This window comes from Anguilla anguilla, chromosome 13, assembly GCF_013347855.1.
Source record: "Anguilla anguilla isolate fAngAng1 chromosome 13, fAngAng1.pri, whole genome shotgun sequence".
Taxonomy (NCBI): Eukaryota; Metazoa; Chordata; class Actinopteri; order Anguilliformes; family Anguillidae; genus Anguilla; species Anguilla anguilla.
Genome location: NC_049213.1, coordinates 24,000,660 through 24,023,929, shown reverse-complemented (window position 1 = coordinate 24,023,929; position 23,270 = coordinate 24,000,660). Strand labels below are relative to the sequence as shown.

At 40.0% G+C, this 23,270-nt stretch overlaps 3 protein-coding genes and 1 long non-coding RNA gene across 10 annotated transcripts; 1 reads left to right on the top strand and 3 right to left on the bottom strand.

The window, feature by feature from the left end:
* Window positions 1–1,374: 1,374 nt before the first annotated feature.
* isy1 (ISY1 splicing factor homolog) lies at window positions 1,375–7,178 on the bottom strand. 2 transcript variants are annotated; one of them, XM_035387043.1, is made up of 11 exons: window positions 6,906–7,178; window positions 5,641–5,663; window positions 5,354–5,405; window positions 4,905–4,970; window positions 4,630–4,672; window positions 4,431–4,543; window positions 3,897–4,014; window positions 3,468–3,590; window positions 2,281–2,402; window positions 1,909–1,995; window positions 1,375–1,785 (listed from the first exon to the last, which is right to left on the bottom strand). In XM_035387043.1, the coding sequence occupies exons 1-11, from the start codon at window positions 6,906–6,908 to the stop codon at window positions 1,678–1,680; spliced, it is 858 nt and encodes a 285-aa protein (XP_035242934.1). In that variant the 5' UTR covers window positions 6,909–7,178; the 3' UTR covers window positions 1,375–1,677. The 2 variants fall into 2 exon arrangements, with proteins under 2 accessions (XP_035242934.1, XP_035242933.1); XM_035387042.1 differs by having other exon boundaries at window positions 1,909–1,998; window positions 6,906–7,173.
* A 327-nt stretch (window positions 7,179–7,505) lies between these two features.
* On the top strand, window positions 7,506–13,936 carry LOC118210679. Of its 3 annotated transcripts, none has more exons than XR_004761892.1 (4): window positions 7,506–9,215; window positions 9,739–9,852; window positions 11,628–11,878; window positions 13,479–13,936. It is a non-coding gene; the product is annotated as an uncharacterized LOC118210679 (long non-coding RNA). The 3 variants fall into 3 exon arrangements; XR_004761891.1 differs by having other exon boundaries at window positions 9,739–10,572; XR_004761893.1 differs by lacking the exon at window positions 11,628–11,878 and having other exon boundaries at window positions 9,739–10,572.
* LOC118210672 (paramyosin-like) lies at window positions 10,963–14,586 on the bottom strand. Its single transcript, XM_035387040.1, has 2 exons — window positions 12,847–14,586; window positions 10,963–11,813 (listed from the first exon to the last, which is right to left on the bottom strand). The coding sequence occupies exons 1-2, from the start codon at window positions 13,873–13,875 to the stop codon at window positions 11,499–11,501; spliced, it is 1,344 nt and encodes a 447-aa protein (XP_035242931.1). The 5' UTR covers window positions 13,876–14,586; the 3' UTR covers window positions 10,963–11,498.
* Window positions 14,587–15,856: 1,270 nt separating this feature from the next.
* On the bottom strand, window positions 15,857–21,714 carry cnbpb (CCHC-type zinc finger, nucleic acid binding protein b). Of its 4 annotated transcripts, none has more exons than XM_035387049.1 (5): window positions 21,567–21,714; window positions 19,562–19,680; window positions 19,285–19,350; window positions 17,900–18,098; window positions 15,857–16,939 (listed from the first exon to the last, which is right to left on the bottom strand). In XM_035387049.1, exons 2-5 carry the CDS (start codon window positions 19,656–19,658, stop codon window positions 16,822–16,824), a joined length of 480 nt encoding a protein of 159 aa, XP_035242940.1. In that variant the 5' UTR covers window positions 19,659–19,680; window positions 21,567–21,714; the 3' UTR covers window positions 15,857–16,821. The 4 variants fall into 4 exon arrangements, with proteins under 4 accessions (XP_035242940.1, XP_035242941.1, XP_035242939.1 ...); XM_035387050.1 differs by lacking the exon at window positions 21,567–21,714 and adding an exon at window positions 21,417–21,541; XM_035387048.1 differs by lacking the exon at window positions 21,567–21,714 and adding an exon at window positions 21,110–21,133.
* Window positions 21,715–23,270: the final 1,556 nt, after the last annotated feature.

The window sequence follows — 23,270 nt, the reverse complement described above, 5'->3', positions numbered from 1 at the left end:
CACCATAATACGCTTCTACTAGCCTACACTATAGCTATTAGACGTTGTTCCAGTTCTGACCTATAACACACAAAGCCCTCAAAACTATGACCACATAACACAAGATTCCAGGAGAATATGCTATCTCCTATGTGGGCGCAGAAAACATTCACTTATTTTGACTAGCTAATAAAAATGGCAAATGTAAATCCCCAAACCAAGATGAAAAAGCAAAGATGCACCTCACTGTCAGTTCCCAAGGCCTTTTATGAAAAGTTGACCATTGGCAGTTTAGTTTAATAAAAAGGCAAATCATGTTGCACACTTTTTTGTTGCTTTCTTGGTCTCGGTTTAAAGGGCTATTATTTGAAAGCAGTCACTCAATGTGCATCTCCTCCCTCTACCCACCATATACACCGATCAGCCACAACATTAAAACCACTTGCATTTTTCTGCTTTTTGTGATTTAATATTTTATATTCTCTGTTTGTAATCAAACAATTCACATGTGGTCAAAGTGCAGACTCAGAGATTTTATTAAAGAGTATTCTTATACATTTTGGTTTCACCATGTAGTAATTACAACACTTTTTATACGTAGTTCCCCATTTCAGTGTTTTAGACAAATTAACATGTCAAATAAGAGTCATGTTTTGTATTTGGTTGCATATCCTTTTCATGCCATGACTTCCTTATGTCTGAATTCCTTATGAATACTCTTTAATAAAAGCTCTAAGTCTGCACTTTGACCACGCGTGAATTTTTTGATTACAAACCGAGAAAATAAAATATTAAACCAGAAAAATACAGGCGGCTTTAATGTTGTGGCTGATCGGTGTATATTGTATGCCATCTTCCCAATTGCTAGCACACTGCAGTAAACCAGAAAGCTTCCCAGTACCAACTGCTTGATGAAACAAGTTGAAACCTGAATTACACACCCAATGTACAGTTTACATGAAATAGAAAACATTGTAAGGACAGCAGATTAACATCCTAAAAGGACCAGATGCCCCGTTTCTGAATGACTCGCACAAATGAGAGCAGCAAGCATGGTTAAGGAAGAAGCTAAAGATTAGCTTATTATATGTGTATATACTATATCAACTGGAAAGCACAAATACAGTCATTTTAATTACAAGATTAGATTTAGACCAGATGGTGAAAATGTGACACTGGTTTCTCCTTTATTCTGCTCACAAGTAGACCAGTCACATGGACCAAGCTGCTTCCAATCGCTTCTAATTTCAGGATTTAAATTGAGGACATAGCAGCCATTTGTTCAGAATGGAGACATATTGGCAATGTCTAGCAATCTAGATGGTGGGAATACCGAGGTCATAGAATAAACTGTATATGCATGGTGAAGAAAATGCTGATTAAATCATAACAAAATGACAAGAACAGCCAGCATAGGCATTTAATTAGACAAATGAAAAGAACACTTTTTTAGAAAATAGTTTACTGTCAAAATTTGAATAAAAAATATTACAAAGACCAGGTATGTACAGACATATCACCTCTGTGGTATAATGAGATGATGAATTCCAATGAGGAAGGACATGACTTGGAACCAAAAGAAGTCACAATCTCATTTTGGTTCACTTGCAGAAAAAGCATATGTATGTCACTTCATTCCTTGGGAGGATGCTTTTCCAGAGAACACTTGTTTACACCCCGAGCAGCAGCCTGCTTCAGCTACAACCCGAGCAGTGTTTTGGCTTCTTCACTCTGTGCCATTAGAGTTTCGCTGGCGTATTTCTGCAACAGCTCCATCTTCTTCCTTCTGACCAAGGCTTCTTCGATCTAAAAAAGAAGTATCGTGTGAATATCATCCCTTCGTTTTCCGCACGTAGCCAAAAAACGCTTAGTGTCACAACCAAAGCCAAACCAATAGTGTCAAAGTATCTCCTTGTTCAGGTTGCCCACCTCTTTCTGTGATGGCACAGGGACGTGGGCGATGAATGTCTGGGCTCCTTCCCCTCCCTCTGTGGCATCCCTCATCTCTTCATCAGACTGCTGAAAGAGCAGAAGTCATTAGGAAATGAAGACTCTGCACCAGATTACAAAACTAAAGATGAGCCAAGAACCCCTTCTGTCATAGCAACAGATGCGGCTAGGAATGGAAGCGTTCACTCAGATTACAGCCACATTAAAAGCACTGAAACCAGTATGCTACAGGTTCAGAGTTACAGTGCAGATCAGCATGGACAAAATAACAATAAAAAGCATGTGAGAAAAAAAAGCACAAATTTAGGAATATGTGGTCTCTTGCTGTAATAATTAAAGGCTACAAGATACCTCTTCATCCTGGACAGCATAGATGTATTCCTCCTCCTCTTCCTCCTCTTTCTCTCCTCCTCCATCACCGGCTAGCCGTGCCTCTCTCTCAGCTTTCCATTTCTCCACAGCCTCTGCTATGACTGGGAGGGTTAAACACACGCACGCACGCACATTAAAAACAACATTAAAAATCTTAGTTAAAGATCAGACTAGAGTTAAAGACAACAAAACTTGCTACAGAAACTAACATGTAATTTGGATTCCATTTACTCTACAGAGTTTACAATTTATCTACACACAAATGACAATAAATTGACATTTTTAAAATGAACTATTGAACTATACTGTCTTGTTGCACAGAAGCCAAGCGCAAGGGGGACTAGAAACAATGGCAGCCACCTCAGTGGACTGAGCCATTTGTTAGGTGTAAGTTTTGTTGGGTAACTTCGTGTTTCATGTCAGGTCCCCCTTGCAAAAGAGATTTCAATCTCAATGGGGTTTTCCTGGTTAAATAAAAAATTAAAAAATTGGATAACTGGATAACCCCAATTTATGAGCGTTTCTCAAGAAGCATGTCATCATCCTCTGTGCCTTGGCAGAAGTACGTGTCCCAAGCGCGTGGGAGTTGTTTAAAAAGTTTAGGCATTGTCCAGACAGAAAGACACAGTGCTTCTAAGGAACGCAATGGCAGAGAAATGTTCAGACCTTCCAATAAACCTTCCACCTAAGCAAAATGAGATGGAGCAGGTGGCATTTTGCTGTGTTGCATCATATGAGATGCATTACCCTTCCCTGGGTAAGTGAGAATGAGCCAAATGTATCTGGACAAATGGGAAGCATGCGTCTCTAGGAGAGTCCACGTAATCAGCGTGAAAGGGCGCGACTATACGCTGCACGCGTCCGAGGACAGGCCTTCTTACTGTGCCACGAATGGGAGCCGTTACGTTTCGCAGAGCTAACCCCCTCAGCCCCGTGTCATGTGCAGGTAATTATTTCAAACGGGTCTCATGACCTCTCGTTCCTTCCTCATTCGGGTGGTCTCGTCTAAGCAGCTGGTATGCATGCTGCACAATTGACAGGACTTGAACAACGACCTCTTTTCTTTCAAGGGTTGTACAATAACCTCTTTCAGCAGAGATCTTTTATTCAGGTCCGGTGATCTTCAGATCCTTAGATATATTTTTAAAAAATGCTATGTAAATTACCGTGTTTCTCATATTCCTGCTCCAGAGGTACCAGGACACCATCGTCCTCATCTCTGTAGCCGTAGTACTCTGCATCAATGTCCTTCATGAGCTCAGCCCGAGTCTTTCTTGGAGGAGGGATTGCTATAGCACAAAAACGTACGAGATGCACAAGTCAGTATTTTACCCTGTGAAAATCACTGTGCTAAAATGCAAAATGGAAGAACTGCTTCTGATTTTAAGGGCCAGTTGCTTGCATCAGTTTGGTATGAAAACGATGTTCACTATAATTTGAAATTAATTTGTAAGGGGAATTTGAGGATGTCTTGCGGCTGCCTCAAAGGTGTGCATCTTGGCGGAAATTAAATCGAATAACCACACACTATAAGCACATGATCTTAAAGAGGCCAGCCAACCTCAAAAACGTGACCACCTCGAGGGTAAACTTACGCTCTTTCTCAAATAGCTCTCTCACTCCGGGCAGGTCCTTCGCGGCGCCAAAATATTTATACCCTCGGTTCCCTGGCACCTCTTTCCCCTCATGGTCCAACATTTTTGGTCCAACCCTCTAGACAGGCAGGGGAACAATGGTCCTGGTTTCTCCTGATATTCTCTTAACACAGATTCTTACTCTGCAAATTCAAATGTCTAAAATACAGGAGGAAGGCCAAAGCCAGCCTGCATATGACAATTTAATCTGTTCACAATGTAGTAATATTCATCTTAGGCAATTAAATTAGCATGCAGTGAAAACCCTATTGTACACATAGGGTTCCACACTTCCAAATGCTATCTATCAAGTCTGTTAATGTTGTCTGCTGAGAAAATATTTTTACTTCAAATTATTTTAAATGGAGGTTATTACCATTAGTCACAGAGCATCAAATGGCCAAATCAGGTAATCTTAAAGACAGGCTCATTTGAGTATAAAGATAAACAACTACATCTTTAATGCACAAAGATGGACATTTACATCCTTCTTACCCCATAGTCAGGTCCACCCAGCTCCTTGATTCGAACCTCCCAGTGTCCCTTCTCTCGAAGCAACTTGTTGATTTCATCATTCAAATCTCGGATCTTAAATTCACCCAAACCAGCTGTGGTTGGCAAAAAACACATTAAACATCGGATCTGCTGTATACCAAAGGCAAGTTCTCAACAACCTTACCAGGAGAAAACTCACCATTTTGAATTTGTGCGACCTTCTTGGAAATCTCACTGATGATCTAAAAATCAGACAGAAAATAAAACTGAATTTTAAATACAAACACCCAGAAAAGTGAATTTGTTTCTGGGATACAGCATACTTTAGAATCTTGCACCAAGTTCCTTACAGGAAGAGCCAAAGCGCCCTCATATGGTCAAAAGGTAATTAACAATCAACAAGCCCATTATTACTACCATACAGCACACGAAGCAGACATCCAAAATACAACACACACACTGAAGTTGACTTACCTGTCGCCTCCACTTCTCTGCTTTTGGCAACTCACTGCACTCAGATGCAAGAAATGGTCTCCTTTCCTAAAATAATCAAATGTGACTTAGCAAGTCCTATGAAACAACCACAATAATAATAATAATAATAATAAATATGGTAATATGTTATTTCAAAAATACCAAATGTTTTAACTCTCAATTTTCTACAAAATATCTAATTGGGTCCTGTAATTCCTGCTAAATTCTCATAAACATGTTCTGAAAATAGTGCAATATCTTCAAAAAAGAAAAGAAAAAAAAGGTTTTTATTGGAAAATGATGACCTTTGGGGTGAAATGACCTTATAATAATATTCTTTGGACAAAGCATACATTTTGCACTGAAGTTAAGAGTGGAGGGGTTTTCTAGTTTCAGATACAATGCTAAGTGAGATTGAGTAGTTATTAGTATTCAGGAATTAGCCTCACCTTGACTTTGCCCTCCTCCAGCTGGGCTTGTCGAAATCTGGCCAAGGCCGTCCTGTTTGAAAAAAATCAATATAAATTACTGAAGAATCTACCACTTGAAAATGGACTTAACAGCCACCAAGAGCTTATTGGAATATACACATTTATCCCAGCCTGAGTTATCTTCTTTCTTTAAGAATAATGATGCATCCCGCTGGACACATTACAGATGAATCGAGCATTAAACAATTTAAGAAAAAAAAAAAACTTTTTTACCCAAACTATAATATTTACAAATATATACTTACATGGCCTTCTCTGCATTTCGAGCCTATTTAGAAAATTGGAGAAAAAACATTTTCAGCATTGACAACATTTGAGAGCCAATGTACTATTGGTACAGAACCTGAAGGCAACAAATAATGTAATTTGGCAGGTTTATAAAAATGACTTTACGGCATGTTGATCATCAGAGACTATAGCAATATGATTTCATATATTTAGTGTATTCAAGGGGGGAAAAAAGGTCATTCTACATTCATGCAAACCCAACCAGAAATGGGACATTTCATTACCCTCTCAGATTTGACCAATATAATTTACCTGAGGGCTCTCATAAATAGAAAAAAAAAGAGTTCAACAATAGTAGGCTATTCCTATAACAGTGAGATAATGAACTTGACAACAAAAGATCATCCTGAGATCTGGTTAGATAAAATAATCATGTACAGCACATTGTTTGACTCATACTGAACATACTGATGTTCAAGAAAAACACTATAAATAATAAATAATTACTGGTAAGCTGGCAGACAAGGACAAATTTATCAGTTTGTTTCCCAGTCTCTGCCCAATTCTAGACCCTGCAGTGGTTCCAAAACATTTTTGCTATTCAAGCCAAGTCTTCCAAAATGGTTGGTTTAAGGTTCCCAAATGAGCATTAAATGTAATTAAGTAATTAATTTACCAAAAGTCAGTAGAACACATTCAAGTTCATAATCCGTGAACACCAAATTACTGACATTCTTTCACTTTTATTCTCTATCAATGAATAGACTATGAAAACCTGGAAGATGAATGGGAGTTCACTAAGAAATATGTGGTAGTAGCATAAAGTAATACTATGCATGACACAGAACTTCTAATGTCTTTTTAAGAGAACCCCAAAATATATAGAAAAAGAAGGGCTTCAACCAACACTGCGAAATCCTGTAAGATCTGTACCTAGGGTTTCTACAGTAATTGCAACACTAGCCAATGTCAAAAGTCGCTAATCGCTCTTTTCATTGAATTAATCAATTCTGTTGTCATCTATCAATCAGAACAAGTTTCGGACAAGGTACTCAAAAACCAAGTAGCGCGGTTTCTGACGTTTATATAAAAACCTGTGAAATAACTATAGCTAGTAATTAACGTTACTTAGAAACATAGTTGCGATGATAAATGAATGTCTTGTACACAATGAATGTGTTGTCGCTGGTCGACTGTTATATACTAAAAATGTTGGTTCTTGAAATATCCAGCAAATCACAAGCAACAAGTGATCAATTTAAATTCAACATTTTGTACATACCATGTTTGCAGATTAATAAGTAGACCTCAATATGATTTCGTCTTCGTTCCGCTCAACGCAGAACATGCCGTTAACGAACAGGAAGTAGTCGAAGTGTGAAAGTTCGAAGTTGAAGTGGTCGAAGGTCGACGACGTCGTTTATGTGATGATGGAGCTAGCAAACGGAAACTGGATGAACGGGTTTTTTAGTTAAATAATTTCACATTCCATGTACTTGTTTTGTAACGTGTTACTCGTAGAAATAATAAAAATACAGTGGTAATTTATATCCTGTTGTTATATTGTTTTCGAGGTTTTAACAAAATTCATATTGTTTTTGAAATATCCTAACTAGCTAGCCAAAACAAAGGGATCTCGTCTGCTACTAGCAGTTCATTGACTACAACAATAGCTACGCCAGCCATTTTAAAATGGTTTTCGTTACCTAGCTAGACATTTACAACCTTGTCGGTTTTTAGTCTTCCTTTTAGATAATGTATTCCTAGTCACCAAGGAAAACATTGAAAATTTTAAATAAACCATACTATTATACTAGGTACCCAAAAGAATAAAAAAATTTAAATGCTGTTAATGCACTCAGTCTACGAGGAAAGAGGCTGTTAGGTTGAGTGTTGTCCGCATTTGAACCGAGTGCCTGCATTTACTCTATAATTGTGGGTGTCCGTGAGAATGCTAGATCAAGGTGTGAATATTGCGCAGCCATTGCATACAGTTGAAATGTGATGGTGCTGTTTTTAAAATTCAGACAAACAATATTTGTGGTGCTAAGAAGGTTTTTTTCTAAAACATTTGTAAAGTCCTGTCATCTAACCAGTGCATTTGTTTTTTGAATAATAATAATGACATTACGCAATTCCTTTAATGTTTATAATTCAGTGCTTAAAATTATTTGAGAATTCAGCCGGCTGTATTCTAACCATGCAATGTAGCTGCATCATCCATTCCAGGCGCCTGCAAATTAATTCACACTGGAGCCTGAACTGAAGGAATGATAGACTAGGCATGACAGACACTGTTAATTTAAGTTTAATAAAGGCCTTATGATGATGATTATTATTATGGGCAGCCTGTGCTTTTTGGTTTTGCATTAGGGCTAGACCTGTTCACTCGTGAGCTTCTCCTGCTCTGCTCTCATATCTAGGCTCCTGAAACTGACACCAGCCATCCCTGGTAGGCAGGACAGTTGGTAAATTTATACCAGCTTCTGCACATTTTATTTCAGCTTCCCTCGTAGTTATGTGTATATTCTGTGACATAAGCATGGTAATAGGGGGCTTGTAACCATAGGGTTCTAAAGAGTTGCTTTGGGGAAAAAAACCTGTCTATGAATTAATATGTGAAATATAGTGCATGCCATATAAATTTATCAAAATAAAAGGTGTCCATTGTGGGAAATAAGTATATAGCTACTGGCAGTCATTTTAAAGAGATAATGATTAGCTGAAATATTTACAAAGAAAAGGGAGAGAAAAGTAAGATCTGAGGTAAGAATACAAAATAACAATTTGCATTTGATTGAAACAAAGGATTGATATTTTATACATGGTTGTTTGAACATAAACCATACAATGGCATATTTTCATCCCATCAGTTCATTGCATTATATTATTGCATTATTTAAATTCTGTTGTAGTGTACCATGTGTAACTTGGCCTGATTGACAGTGTTGTCCTTCATTTTTGCCAGATCACTGTGGCGGGATGACAAGTCCATTGTCAAGGGCTGCCCAGCTAGCTGTCCCTCTCTATATCTGCTGACAGCATGGTTCTGAAGCGTAGCCAGGATTCTAATTCCAGTTATTCAGCACAGAAACCCAATCCACACAGCAGGCACTCAGCGTCAGTAAACCACTCTGCTGCACTGAGGATCTCTTCAGTTTAAACATGGCTCTTACTTCATGTGCATGGTATTGGATTATAACAGCAAACAGAGATGCACACGTGTAAAATGGATGAGATTCCTGCAGTATTAGTTGCAATCAGGCTATATTTTTCAGTAACTGAGTAAACCCTGGGGTAGCTATAGTCGTACTTTTTCACCTGATTCAACCCATTGATTGTCTTAAACAACTAAATGGCCAAAAGATGTGTGTGATTTGTTATCAAGAAAAAGAACATGGGAATACAAGCCATGTGTTGACCCAGTAGACTCTGGTCTATCACATGCATATACAGCCCAGAACATTCTGTTAAACATTACAAAAATCAGAACTGGGTAGACGTTAAACCAAGGTTGAATTAGACACAAATTATTAAAAGCAGAAATATCCTTTCACATTGCCCAAAGGCCATCTGACAAGCAAATAAGCAGGTAGTGTAAGGTTTTAATTGTCTTGGTATGTGTGTGTGTGTCATTACAGTTATTTAAACCAAACCTTTCGTGGCTGTCAAACAAAATTGATGGCGGTACCAGTAATTTGTTATTTGCAGGTAGTTCAAAGTATTGATGTAATCTCTGCTATTTAAAAAATAACAATAATAAATTTGGTTATCCTGTGACAGAATTGCTCCTTTATACATATACAATTTACACAAATGCATATTTTTATATTAACTGATCTACATGCTTATCTAGCAATGATTTCCAAAAATAATCCTATAAGAATGTTAGCACAAAGCCAGTGCTGACAGGAGATTCACTGTCAGATCATAAAATGTTTATCGATCGTTGTAGGCTAACAACGAATCACAAAATGTATGTAACTTTCTTTATTGAATTTGATTGTGTTGTTGGGAAGGGGTGAACCCAACCTTAGAGTAAGTTGATTACCTACCCCCTTGACCTACATTGTATTTCTGCTGTAATTAATAATTTATTCACACTCTGCTTACAGTGATAGGGCTACTTTGCTGTGAGCTTAGTGCAGAAGAGAAAGTGCTGAAATGTGTATGACCAATGCGCTGACTGGGTCTGCCAAGACAATACTTTCACGTCAAACCAAGAGCAGGTATCCACCCCCCTCAAAGTATCCTAAGGTTTCACTCTACAAGTTTAATGAGGGAGGACAGAAATGCAGCTCTACTAAAATGAGCACAAGCCACTGTGTCCACAGCATGTGCAGTCAGGTCTGCTTTCAAAATTGTGATGTGGAAACACTCAACTTGTACACAAAGCTAGCAAGTCTGTTGTCTGAATAGCTTACACAATGTTCTCCATAATCTAAACACAAAATAAAAAATGAAAAAAGGAGTAAAGGAATAAAGTATGTCACCGTACCCATATTAGATGTGTAGTCATTCTGTATTTACACAATAGCAACACTAATATAAAAATTCCAAATAAACACTTGTCCTTGTTAAATTCTAATTCAATAAAAATGAGTTGTACGACAACCGACAGTAGCCGACAGTGGGGCTCATTGCCGCGAAAGCACGCCAGACATCTATTTATTACACTGCAACATTCATATAACCTGTCCTTCGAGAATAATGCGGCAATGCACTTCACAACGTCGATCTTCATACGGAACTGCTAACAAACAACAGGATGCCTAATTCAAGGACTTGGTCAGGGTCAAATTAAATAAAGGGAAAGCGAAACGCGCCTAATGAACATGCACTCGAGATAATGGCATTTGTTATCACTACATTGGGAGCTGAAACTGATTTTCCAGGACCTCTTTGAAGTTCGAGGGGATGCTCGTTCCCATAAATACAAGCGCCTGCAGGTAAACAATGCGCGCATGTCTGAGTCTCGGAAAACCGGTTCGAACTAGAATTGAGGGACTGAATCACCGCTTTTCATGGTCACCCGAACTGCTGTATTGAGGAATGGTTTTCATTTTTGACGAAAAAGAACAAAATGACTTATCTGCAATAAAAAATTTTAGGCGCGTCATCGTCGATTAAATAGCACCCCTCCTCCCATTATGTGATTATGGACAAAACAGACCTAGCAAAACTGGAGCTGCAATAGGCAGCGATCAAGAAAGGACGATATTTTTATTCATACCATCAGAACTGAATGAATGCTTTATGCATTTTCAGACTATAAACTCGACATATTAAAATTATATATTTAATGATTTAATAAAATCATATAGCTATGCGTACTGTTTTGTTCATCTGTTCACTCACTGAACTTTGAACAACTGTTCGATGTAATTGCAATGTGTAGACTAAATATATTTTTCGCACAGTAAATACAACCGTACAGTTACTATATTTCCTCGATTACTTATAAACGATATCACTGTAAAACGCATGTTTTCCGTTTTTACAAACGCTTTCACGCTTGACAAGTGCTTTAATTAAGTTATTTCACATTGAATTGAGGGTTTGACCCAGCTCCTGGATAGAAAAATATGTTCGTTTATCCCCTGGTCAATCTTTTATGAAGAACAAAACATTTCACCGTTTGAGTGATATGAACAATACATTCAAATTTCTGTCTAACATAATTACTTGTTCCAAATCATATGTTATGAAATGTTAATGAACTTGGTTCTTCCAGTTCTACAGTTTCAGAAACAATAACCATATAATTCTAGGTTACAGACAGGTCGGTTGAATACTTGTCTTGCTTTGTCCTTCAATCTACTCACAAAGTACCATAGGTCTGTTCATTTTGGTACTATTCCCCCTTGGCCTGCAATCATAGCAGTGTGCACACCTTTGAGTCATTAGAGTACTGCCTGGGCTGCCTGTGCTGTTCCACGGTGGTGTGTCCATTTGCGAGGACATCCGATGAACAAGCCCCACTCTCCCGGGTCTTCTCCCTCAGTTGCTGCAGGACATGGAGCTGCGCTGTGAGGCAGGCCACCTCTGCGCTCTTCTCCTGCAGTGCTCTCCTGGTGGCCTCAAGCTCCTTGGTCAGCTCCAGCACCTGCTGCTGCTTCAGTGTGCGCTCATTCTCCAAACAGAGCACCCTCCTCTGCAGAGACGCTGCCAGACCCTGCGCTGCCTGGAGCTGAGATGGGGCAAAAGAGCATTTTGTATGCACACTTAACTGCTTACGACCTGAAATATAATAAGGTATTTTGTACTGACAAATGGCCAATATTTTGTAGTGTATATGCTCATATATGATGTGCTTGTCCTTGCCCCACCAAACTCCGCCCTCTGACACATGTATCTATACAGAATATGATCAATTTGGATGTGGCAAAATGAGACTACACAATGTCCTCATTGGCATACATCAGTGGTTCTCAACCTCGGTCCTGGGGGCCCACTGTGTATGCTGGTTTTCGATCCAACCACAGTTGAAATCTCAGAATTTTAACAAGCTGTTCATTTTTCTTAATTAGGTGTTTTTCATGTTAAGAGGAATTATTTACCCTCTTAAGCCACATTATGTCAGAAATTGCTATGCACGGCATGAAGAATAAAATCCCATTGTGTTATTGTGTTGCTTTTTTAGTGATTGCAAACAATCACTTAAAAAGAGGTAACATTTTTGAACAGATCAAATTAATGAGGGGAATTAATGGGCTCCTAATTAGGTTGCTGAACACGTGTTTAAGTGCTTTAAGTGCATAATATATCCCTTAAACTAATTAGCACAATACAGGTTTGACTTATCATTTTCTTTGTTTTAGAATTATTAGTTATCTATCAAATGATTAGATTTAGTGGCCAGGTGTCCACACTTTCCCCAGTTGGGAACCTGTTAATTTGCCTCAGTCTTTATTTTGATTAGTAAAACGTTTTTTGAACCTCTTTATGTAATCATCTACAATATAGCACAATGTGAATATGGGACTTTTATTCTTCATGGCATGCATAGCTATTTCTGACACAAGGTGGCTTAAGTGGGCAAATAATCCCTCTGACATGAGAAGCACCCAATTAAGGAAAAATAATAGCTTGTTACAATTCCGAGATTGCAATTGTGGTTGCAACGAAAACCAGCATACACAGTGGGCCCCCAGGACCGAAGTTGAGAACCACTGGCATACATAATATTCTCTCAGTCAGATACAGAGTATATAATGACTCACCTGGACTGTAAACTTAAGTGAGGAGTGTTTGATTTCTTCCAGCTGCTCTATTTTGGACTGGCACTCAGTCAGGACAGCAATGAGAGAACTGTTGGACATCTCTGACTCCAGCTCTGGGATTTCATGGGCTTGGTTCTCACCTTTCTTCCCCTCTGTGCTGAGTATACTCTCGAGCTCTCTGATCCTCTCCTTAGAGTCCCTCAGTTCAGTGCACAGATGATTTATTTCTTCCTGGTGTGACTGATGGTGTAGTTTGAGGTCCTGTAGCTCCTGCAGTGAAGTGGCCGAAGTCTCCAGGTCTTTGTCCAGGGACTCCTCACTTCGGGCCCCTTTTTCAGGCTGGGAGAATTCTGTTATGGAATCATGCCCTTTCTCTTTACGACAGACTCTGCTCCCACTGCAGGAACTGTTTTCCTCGCTTTTCTCCTCAGGTTGCATATTTAGGGATTCGACCTGGAGAAGGTTGTCATGGGAAGTTCCCTGTGGGTGCTTTAAAAGATCTGCCATTTCGCCATCTAGCTTTGCTCTCTGCACACGCGTGACCGCGGATTTGAAGGTCGGCACTAATCCGGCACCAGACAGGGAACTTCTGTCACCTGAACTGTCCCCCATCCCACTGTTCCTCTCCACAGAGCTCGGCAGGGACCCGGCACCAGCTACCTGCTCTCTGACCTTCACCGCCCCGTCCCCCGGGCTCCTGTGTAGGTCGGAGCCCTGTTCGTCCACCTCGTCTAGCTCTCTGATGGACTCCAGGGGGGAAACACGGTGCCCCGCGTTACTCAGACTGTCCTCGGTGTGAGGGGACACCAGCGGGCTCTGCAAAACCAACTCCTCCTCGGGCTGGTCTCCTGATTTCGGCTGCTGCATGTTTTCGGCTGGAGAAGGGATCACTGAGGTGATGCTGTAGCAGTCCCCCGTCTCATCCTCTCCATTCTTTGCCCTGCCCCCTTCTTCCTTGTTCCTTGGCTGCCACTCAACAGTTTCACACAGCAGTTCGCTGGGCATTGCCATGGACTTCATAGGTACCATCTTGATACAGTCTGAGTAATAATATAAATACTACTGAATAAATGATGGTATTATAATGGTATTTTTAATGCGGTTTTTGTTCTAGTTCCTTTATAGAACATGCCCACAGCAAAAATAATATTTATTTGTATGTACAAATGCAGTATTCGGTGCAAAAATAAGCACTACAGATCTGTCTTCAGGCATGTCAGGCACCCAAGGTGACTTCCTTCTGCAGTGGAGTGGCCGTACCTGCTGCAAGCTCCATGTGGGTGACCGGGTGCGTTCCTTGTCTCTCCCTTGCTGACACTGGCCGTTTAGCTGCTGTCGAGCAGTCTTGCTCTCAAATGAAGAGGAAGAAAAAAACTGCCTTTGTTGATGAGCAGGTGATCAGGGCTCCAGTTTCAGTCACTTCTGCAGGGATGATTCTCTTACACGCATCGAAGTCTATTGCCGCACTTTGCCTCCCACCATCACCACCACAATCTGTCTAATTAACCTCGAGTGGCCATTTGGAATCTATTTTGCGCATTACATTCTTTCTTTGGTTTAATACAGCCATTTAATGCAGTGTAACATAGCCTTAACGGTTCCCATCCATTTGATTGTGCGTACACCAAATGCCACACGAAGGTGCAGCATAATGTGACTGTTCTGCGTTTCCAGTACTTGAGGATAGAATGAAAAGCTATGGGTAATGGTACACTGTAGAATTAGCAATGCATGCAGAGTAAGTGAAAAATCATGCAGGTGTATGTAGGCTCACACAGAATGGTGAATCAGCTGCTTTTCATTCTGTCACATTATTAGGCAGCGAAATGAAAACCTTAACTGAGTTAAACTACAGTATCTGAAATAGTTCAGAAGCCAGCTGTGTAGTGGACTTACCACTCTGTACCCCTGGACTCCCAATATCACATTATATAGCACTACCAGGCCAGATGTATTCCTGTGCTAAACTATCCATTTCAATGGGCCTGCTGCACTTAGGAAACACTCCTGCGACATGAAACCCCCTCATCTTTTTTCCAATATCAATCAAAATCTCTTGGAATCTTCATGACTTTGGCCTAAACATTTCAATTGAAGATGATCTGCCGACAGATTAAATCTCACAAATAATCCAACTATTTGTGAAACTAAAATGTGAAAGCGGTGCAATTAAAAACGGTTCCAACACTGAATTACACATTTTGAATTTTATCTTGTCTTCGTCTTGGAGGAACTAACATTTTTGAAATAAACTTAGTCCTCGGAATATTGTTGGGTTAAAGCAGGTGCTTTTAATAGGCCGATTAAATTTAGAGCACAAGCGTCATCTGACAGGACTGGCAATGAAATGGATCCTGTGGTTGAGACGGAACCCTTCAGCACCAATATAGAACAACCACCATTCACACTTGACATAAAAACCCTCAGCTCATACTCACTGGTGCTCTGATGAAGGTCTATTGACCGAAAGCGTAGTTTTTAAGATTCATTAGACTTGCAATCAATGTCAGTGTGCCAAAGTGTAACATTTGATAAAATGTGTCAACTCTTTGGAGATTACCCCATGAATGCAAATGTAAATCAGGCCCTAGACACACCTACAAAGACCGTTAGCATGTGCAAAACCTTTTAGGACACCTAAAACTAATAACACAGAAAATAATTGGTCAAAAGAAATACTTTGACCGATCACTGGTCATGTTATTGGTTTTGCGTGTGCTAAAAGGTTTTACTAGTGCTAAAGGTCATAGTAAATAGGCTTTTTATATTTATTTCCTCAATATGCCTCAACACAATCCTGAAATTAAGCTTGAAATCAAATCAGAAACGAGACTACATCCCGGTAATGCATGCCACTCCCATTTAGCATGACACATGCACCCAATTCAAAACAAACTGCAAACACCTGTTCAAATTCAAGTTCAGTGCGGTAACAAATTAGTGAATATTTTAAGAGAAAGCATCAGTTGTGAATGACTGAAATTGCAAGAAATCCACTCAGAAATGAAACCTCAGTCTTACTCCCCTTCCTCCTCCAGCTTTATTGATAGTTTAAAATTACATTTCTATGTTCTAGGACTTCAGTTGCATTTACCTTCCGACTTAAAAACTGAGTACAAGCAAATGATATTTTTTACAGTAGTCTAAGTGATATATTGTACAAAAATAACATTTTGATTTCTGTGAAAACATTCTCCTCTCAAATAACTTCAATTTCTGCTTTTCTTTCAACTTCAACTTGTTCTTGAGGTTTTATTTTCTCCTTTTGGGAAAAATTACCTAAACTACTTTGAAAAATTGGGACCGAAACGTACTCAAATGCAAGCAGCGTCTGTGCTGACGGCTCGAACAGCTGACTCTATACAAAAGAATGTTCTCTTCCAATTTCCTTTTTTATTTTCCAGATTTTACTTTTTCCATTTTTTTTATTCCTTTTTTCTTTTGGGTAACCGGCTAATAGAACATTTCTTTTCGGTTAGCTCCGCTTTGCTCCGTGCTGCTGATAGGGCCCAGAGTCAGGATGGATCGTATCATATATATGTTGTGTACTGCTTCCCAGGTCAAACACACTCAGGCCATCTTTTTTTTGTTCAAAAACAAAAAGAAAATTAACTCATATATGGAAGTTCATTCTTCCACGATCCTGTTTTTGCCTCTCGCTAAGGCTCAGTTCCTCAAGCCCAGAGGGCCTACCCGACGCGTTGCTTCCCACTCACTCATCCCTGTTCACCAGTGGCATGGAAAGGGGGTTCTTTAACAAAGCATTATACATAACACCTCTACCAAACTAAACATAAACTTTTTTGTATTAAATGCAGAAAGTGGATTTTTTTCCACCCCTTTCCTCATTTTAAATGTCAAGAGCTCACTGGCCTGGGACTAGCCTCTATCTGCCAACCTTTGGCCAGTGAAGAGGATTCAGAGAAAATAATACAACCATCAATCAGAAAAAGGAGGGGTGACAAAGGAAATGGATTAAGCTGTGGCCTCAACGGTGCATTCTTTCGCCAAATGGCCAGACTTGCCGCAGTTATAGCAGTTGACTTCACTCGCCTTGCTGCAGTGCACGGCAACGTGACCGATCTCGCCACACCTGCAAGAGGGACAGATGAACATTATTTTTTATTTCCTTTTTTTTTTGTTGCAGTTTCTCTCTCTCAGTCTTCGGTGGTGGTGACCCTGAGTTTAATCGCTTGCACTTTTCATTCCCAACTGCTTGGCTGAACCTTAAAAAATAAACAGCATTGGGGAAACTTAAGCTCCAAAACACAAAGCACAGCAAAATAGAGAAAAGCAAAAGGGGTGAAAAGCCAGGAGCAACGCTGAAAGCACAGGACTTACACTGCAACAGAATCAGTGTTCAAACTAAGGAACATCATGAACGGAATACTAAGCACTTCATCTAAGGCTAGTCTTGAAATCTGATGTCACTTAATCTTAAAGGTACAAAAACTAAATTCAATGTGGCAAGTCAATGTTGGAAAACCACACCAATACTCAAGCATTTCAACATGACAAAATCTCTTGTCAGTATATCACGAGCAAACATTATGCAATATCTTTACAAGATATTTACAATATATTTACCCTGATGTGGCATGGCTGAGCAAAAATATGATATCAGTGATAGAACAAAATAACTCATCAGCCAGACAATAACCAATCAGTAAAGGCACAGGACAGTAACCAATGACCAATCAAGATAATCATTACTGCTGATCATCACACTCAAACAACCCCTGTAGCAATCACTGATAAAATTCCATACAGTCACACTGTAAGGAGACCCACGGCACAGCAGTCAGACTTCCGCATGGTCTCCTGGGCATCGTAATGCTGGTAGAGCTGTACGAGTAACGAGTTGGGACCTGTGTGGGCCTAAGAGTAGGATTCCTGGGACATTTACACTACAACCCAAATGTGAATATGTAAACTGCTGCAATACTAAAAGCTAAATGGTGTATTTATTAGTACAGTTAATGTGAGGCACACTTGGTGAAATGCACTTTCCAGACCACGACTGCAGTACACAGACAGTCATCTCCAGCTTTACCTGTAGCACTTGACTCTTTCACAGCCTTTCTGGATGTGACCGAAACCTCCACAGGAGTAGCACTTCTGTTCGTTGGCATGGTCACAGTCGCGGGCCATGTGACCTGCCTTGCCACAGTTGTAGCAGCATTGCTCCCTCTCCTTCTTGGGCTCCTTGCAGTCCCTGGAGATGTGGCCACCCCTGCCACAATTGTAGCATGCTGGAAGTGAACAGACCCCAATGTCAATCACCCCACACTGAACCCAGTACAGCTGAAATGACTTCTCGAGTCTTTTTCTTCATCTTTCGACTACTGATTCCTCTGCGCTCTGTCACTCCGTACATCACCCTGAAGTGGATCCTTTCCTCCCACTCTAATCTGCAAGACAGTTCTCCATTCTAACTAGCTCCCCAGTGTAAAGCCAATACATTCACAATTAAGAACACAGTTTCTTACTCCTGCACTAGGCCTCAATTCAGCCATACTTCGAATGGGAGACATATGTAGGGGCTGCTGGGTGGTTCATTCCATTAAGGCACTGTTCTAGTGCATGGACGGGCTCCATGATCTGGTAAAGACGGTTAACTATGCCAGCGCCAACCATGGACAGCAGTCTTGCAGGGCAACGAAAAATTGGCTCTAGTATCGCGCAGGAATGGTTGGACTTAATTTGGCTGCATTACATTACATTACAGGCATTTAGCAGACGCTCTTATCCAGAGCTGCAATGACAACATCTCATCAAGCATCAGCAACAACACTGGCTGTTCGGACGGATTTGTCTGTTGAGCTGCACATGAAGTGTCTTCCTCCAACTCATGTCTGCACAAGACCAACTTGCAAATCCCAGCATGATAAGAAGCAGCAGCTGACATCACATGCTTCAGAGGAGGGCACATGCTTGTCCGCACACTCCTGAATTGACAACAGAGGCTGTGAGAAGCAGTGCAGTACGAGCATGATTGGGTATTTCAAACTGGGGAGAAAAATCATAAAAATAAAGTATGTGTACTTAGGCTTCATAATATTGGGTTATTACTGATGGCTAAGAACCAGAGATAACCCATAATCCATTTCCAAATCTTGGCGTTGACTTTTTTTCTTTTTTTAACCAGTTTTTGAGTTACCAGAGGTTATTTTTTAGCAGGTGTAAACCTCTTCAAGCGTGTTAAAAAATCTTAGCACAAACATTCTATTAAGTTCTGGTTAGGAAATTCAGCTCTACAGTAAGACACAAAGTTCAAAGGTCCATATGACAGGATGCAATGATGACTTAACAGTTCCAAGACAAGATACACCAACATCGTACTCTAATGACTTTCACTACACATTTTTGTTTAACTTATCAGATAATGGCAAATTTGTAGAAATCTGTTATTTTTTTATTTAAGCAAAACATCCTCACCATCCTCAGTTCGTTCACAGTCCCTGGCAACGTGGCCTGGTTCTCCACAGCGATAGCAGAAAAGATCTGGCAGGTGGGAGGAGGGGAAAACAATGTCTGAAGCATGAGGGTTTCTTCATGCTGATGCTATGCAACTGAGACACCCATGCAATAATTTTAACCCTTCACCAGTCTTTATGAAGTGACCCACGGGGTTGTTCAGATAACTGTGCACAACTGTCTAATGCCCCCCTCCCTCTCTCATATTCACTCAAAGGGGACAGTAATATACCCTCACCTTTTCCTCGTCCACGGCCCTTGGCACGCCCACGTCCAGGACAATTCTTGATCCAGTGGCCTGAACGGCCGCACCCAAAGCAATCGTTGCTACTCATTTCACCAATCACCAAGTTACTACTGAAGAGACAAAAAAACAAACAAAAAAAACCCACAGACAATATAAATCAGCCAAACTCTGCATCACATGAACCAGGCATATGTTTTAACTTGAATTATCATTTTTCTTTCGTAAGCAGTACTACAGTCATTATATAGGGGAGGAAAGTGCTCATAGTACTGGATATTAAATCTTGAGGCAGAAAAAGAAATGACCCCAGGAGATAGGAGCTGGATTTTTTTTTGCTTTTTTGCCCATCAAGCACATTTATTAAATTAACTTTGCACTAGAGGGGGATGAAGGCTGTCTATTTTTTTTCTTGTTTCACATATCACTCAGTGCAGGACAGTTATAACTTTACAACTAGCAACTAATTTACTAGGAAGGTTGTTAGTCTCCCCAATACAAGTACTTCCATCAACTTAAACTCAACTAAAATGTGCACACTAGCTTCCTAGATTTTGTATTTGGTCCGAACACACAAAAATACATCAATCAGACAAAACTTTGAAAACTGACACAATGGCAAGTACTTACGGCAATGCTACACACAAAAAACATGTATGGCGGACGGAAATTTAGCTAGCTAGCTAACTACATATTAATATTGAACATCTAGCTAGTTCCCAGCTACCGAGCTAGCTCTGGAAAGGAAATCGGTTCGATTTACATGAAAATTTTACAGTTACTGACCGGATCGGTTCCATCTAACGATAGCTGCTAAACTTGGCTAGCTAGTGAATTAGATTTTCAACAGAAACATTTCGAAGACTACATCCCATTAGATTTGTAGAGTACTTTCGGAGCCGAGATCTTGTGACTTGTTGGCAGCTAGCTAGCTAACGAAGATGTTCGTGGAAGATATCGATAAGAGGGGTAAACTCTTTAAAAATGAGAAGCTAGCTAACGTAATTGCAGTTTGATTAAAATGGTAGCCGTGGTGATACCGGTAACGACACTACCACAGTCCCGTATCTTAAATGCTGTATACAAAATCTATAGGTTAGGCCTTGCAGGTTAACTAGCTAGAAAGCAGCCAACTAAGCACTCCGCTCATTAAACACAACTGGACTGAATGAATACTTAAATTACACACCCGTATGCCACGGGCACTGAATAAACGTACTAAAATGCTAGTAAGCGATAGCCAGTTAGCTAACTATCCAGACGAGCCTGCTAGCAACAGTGTCAGTCAACACAAATGCACACGCTACACTGGTTGCTCATAGTTGCTAGGCCATACTGGACTGAGTTCGCTCCGAATGACACACGATAAGTTCATAACGTGCTAACAATACAGGGCCATAACTAGTTAACTAAACATTACAGATATACTTATACGAACTTTGAAACACAGCCATATAAATAGCCTGTTAGCAAGGAGTAATGTCCGATTCGACTTGGAGCAATCTTTCTACATCGTCCCCCACCGACTCACAATCGACTCACCGGATCCAGCTGCCCCACGCTGGGTTCCTGCAGTTCCATTGGAACATTCACCGCGCCGCCCACCCACGCCTGCTGCGGCCTCTGCACTGGCACAACCGCAACCTTTCAGAGGCCCCCGTTAGTCTGATTTCATTAATGCACATAATTTTTCTTCTGCGAATTTAAATTACAAAGAGCGTCCTCCAGAATATTTCTTGTTAAACGGTCTTCTAATCGGGCAATTAATTAATTAAATCCAGCGACTTTCCCGCGCGGAGCCTGACGCAGTAGGCCAAAGTGCGCCGTCTGAAATTTTTTACTTGTTTACCTTTGCAACAAATTCCCTCACAATCATTCGCGTTCAACACGACTTTCTTCCGTATATATAACGATCGGAGACTCCCACGAACGCTGCAACATGACCACAGATGTCTGTAACCGTGATATTTCTTATATTTTCGTCCTTAAAGCCACTCACCTTAGCTACGTGATTCGTTGCTGTTTATTTTCGGTTCCTCCTCTCTCCGCTGCGCCACACGCGGTTTGCACACGAGACTCTGATGCTCTCCCCCCTCCCCTGTCGAGGCTGGCTCTGCACACGGCGCGCTGCTCTCAGGGAACCTATAGTAGAGCGGTGTTTACAGACACCACCTTCAAAATACATCTAATCACTGCTTGCATGTAGAAATACAGCCTGGTACGAAGCGTCTATGTATGTGCGGGGGTATGCAGCTCATACAGATAAAGAGAAAGCGAATTGTTTTTTTCTCATATAAAAATATTTTGAATATATAATATTTTGGGATCTATTTGCAACAGCGAAAGGTAGCCAAATGCTCGTTCCAATATATTTAAATATAGCTTCGTTAGGAACCGAATATGCATGTTTAGGGCAGTTGTTGTGTTGTCACTGGATACAAAGAAAAACATTTATCATGCCTGTTACCTGCTGGCCTTAGGATGTTCATGGTAAAACACGCAATTCCACGTCAGAAATTCCTATGAGATTAGATGTTGTGCTGTTGTATTTGTAGTTAATTTAGGACTAGACCAGTAACTATTACATATACAATAGTATACAGTGCAAGTTTACAGACTAAATATCAGAATACCAGATGTTATAATAATATGGTTAATGATGGCAAATGTGAAGTGAAGTGTCACCCTGAAACAATACTGAGCACAAAATTGGTGCTGTGATAGCCAGGTCAGGAGGTACCCTGATTCTCCATATAAATACAACTGACCCTTCTGGCAGGCGCTGAGTGTCTTGGCATCTGTTCTAACAAATCTTCCTGTCTGTCACAAGAACCATGCTTGATTCCATGTCAAAGCATCTTAAACAGACATGTACTGAATGTGTATAAGTGTCTACACTAGAAGTTGTGGTGGGTGTCTCACAAAGGTGTTTATTATTATTATTATTATTATTATTATTATTATTATTATTATTATTATTTTATTTTTTTTAATTATTATTATTTTGAGGTAAAAGCAGGACATAAGACAAGGCAGGACATAATAACTATAAACTATAAAAGTGGTAGTGAAGACAGCTCTGGACTTAGAACCTACAGCTTCTAATTAAATCGTGCTGTAGAAGACAGAGGCATAATGCATTGCAGACAGTTCATACTGCTCTGAATGAGGGAGTTCACTAAGTAAAAAACTGATGTTGTTTGTTATTAGCCAATGCACTGAATTACTAAATCACTTTAATGGCTATTTACTATATATTTCCTTATGAACATTAGGGATGTTTGAAACAGGAACTAAAGACAAATGTTTGATTAACAATTAGTTATAATATTATATTTGTTAAACTGAATGGCTCAGCCATCCATTTCCAGTGTCAGCATTCAGAAGATACAGTTGTGAGATTCAGTTATGTTTATGCTCAATTGAGTATTTGTATCTTGAAGGAAGTGTACATTTCTGATTATATTTTAGTACGTTTGGTTGGTTTTAGAATATTGTGGATGCATTTATGCTCCTAAGAGAATCAGTAATGTGTGTTGTGTTATGTCATTCTGTTATAGAAAGAGATGTAGTACAATCCATGGCAGGCATTAATATTGGATGTTCAGACATGTTAGCTTTAATGACTGCAAAGCCACACAGAGACAGTCTTCTCTGACAAGTCTGACTATTCTGTTGATTAGTTAGCCATTTCACTTATGAG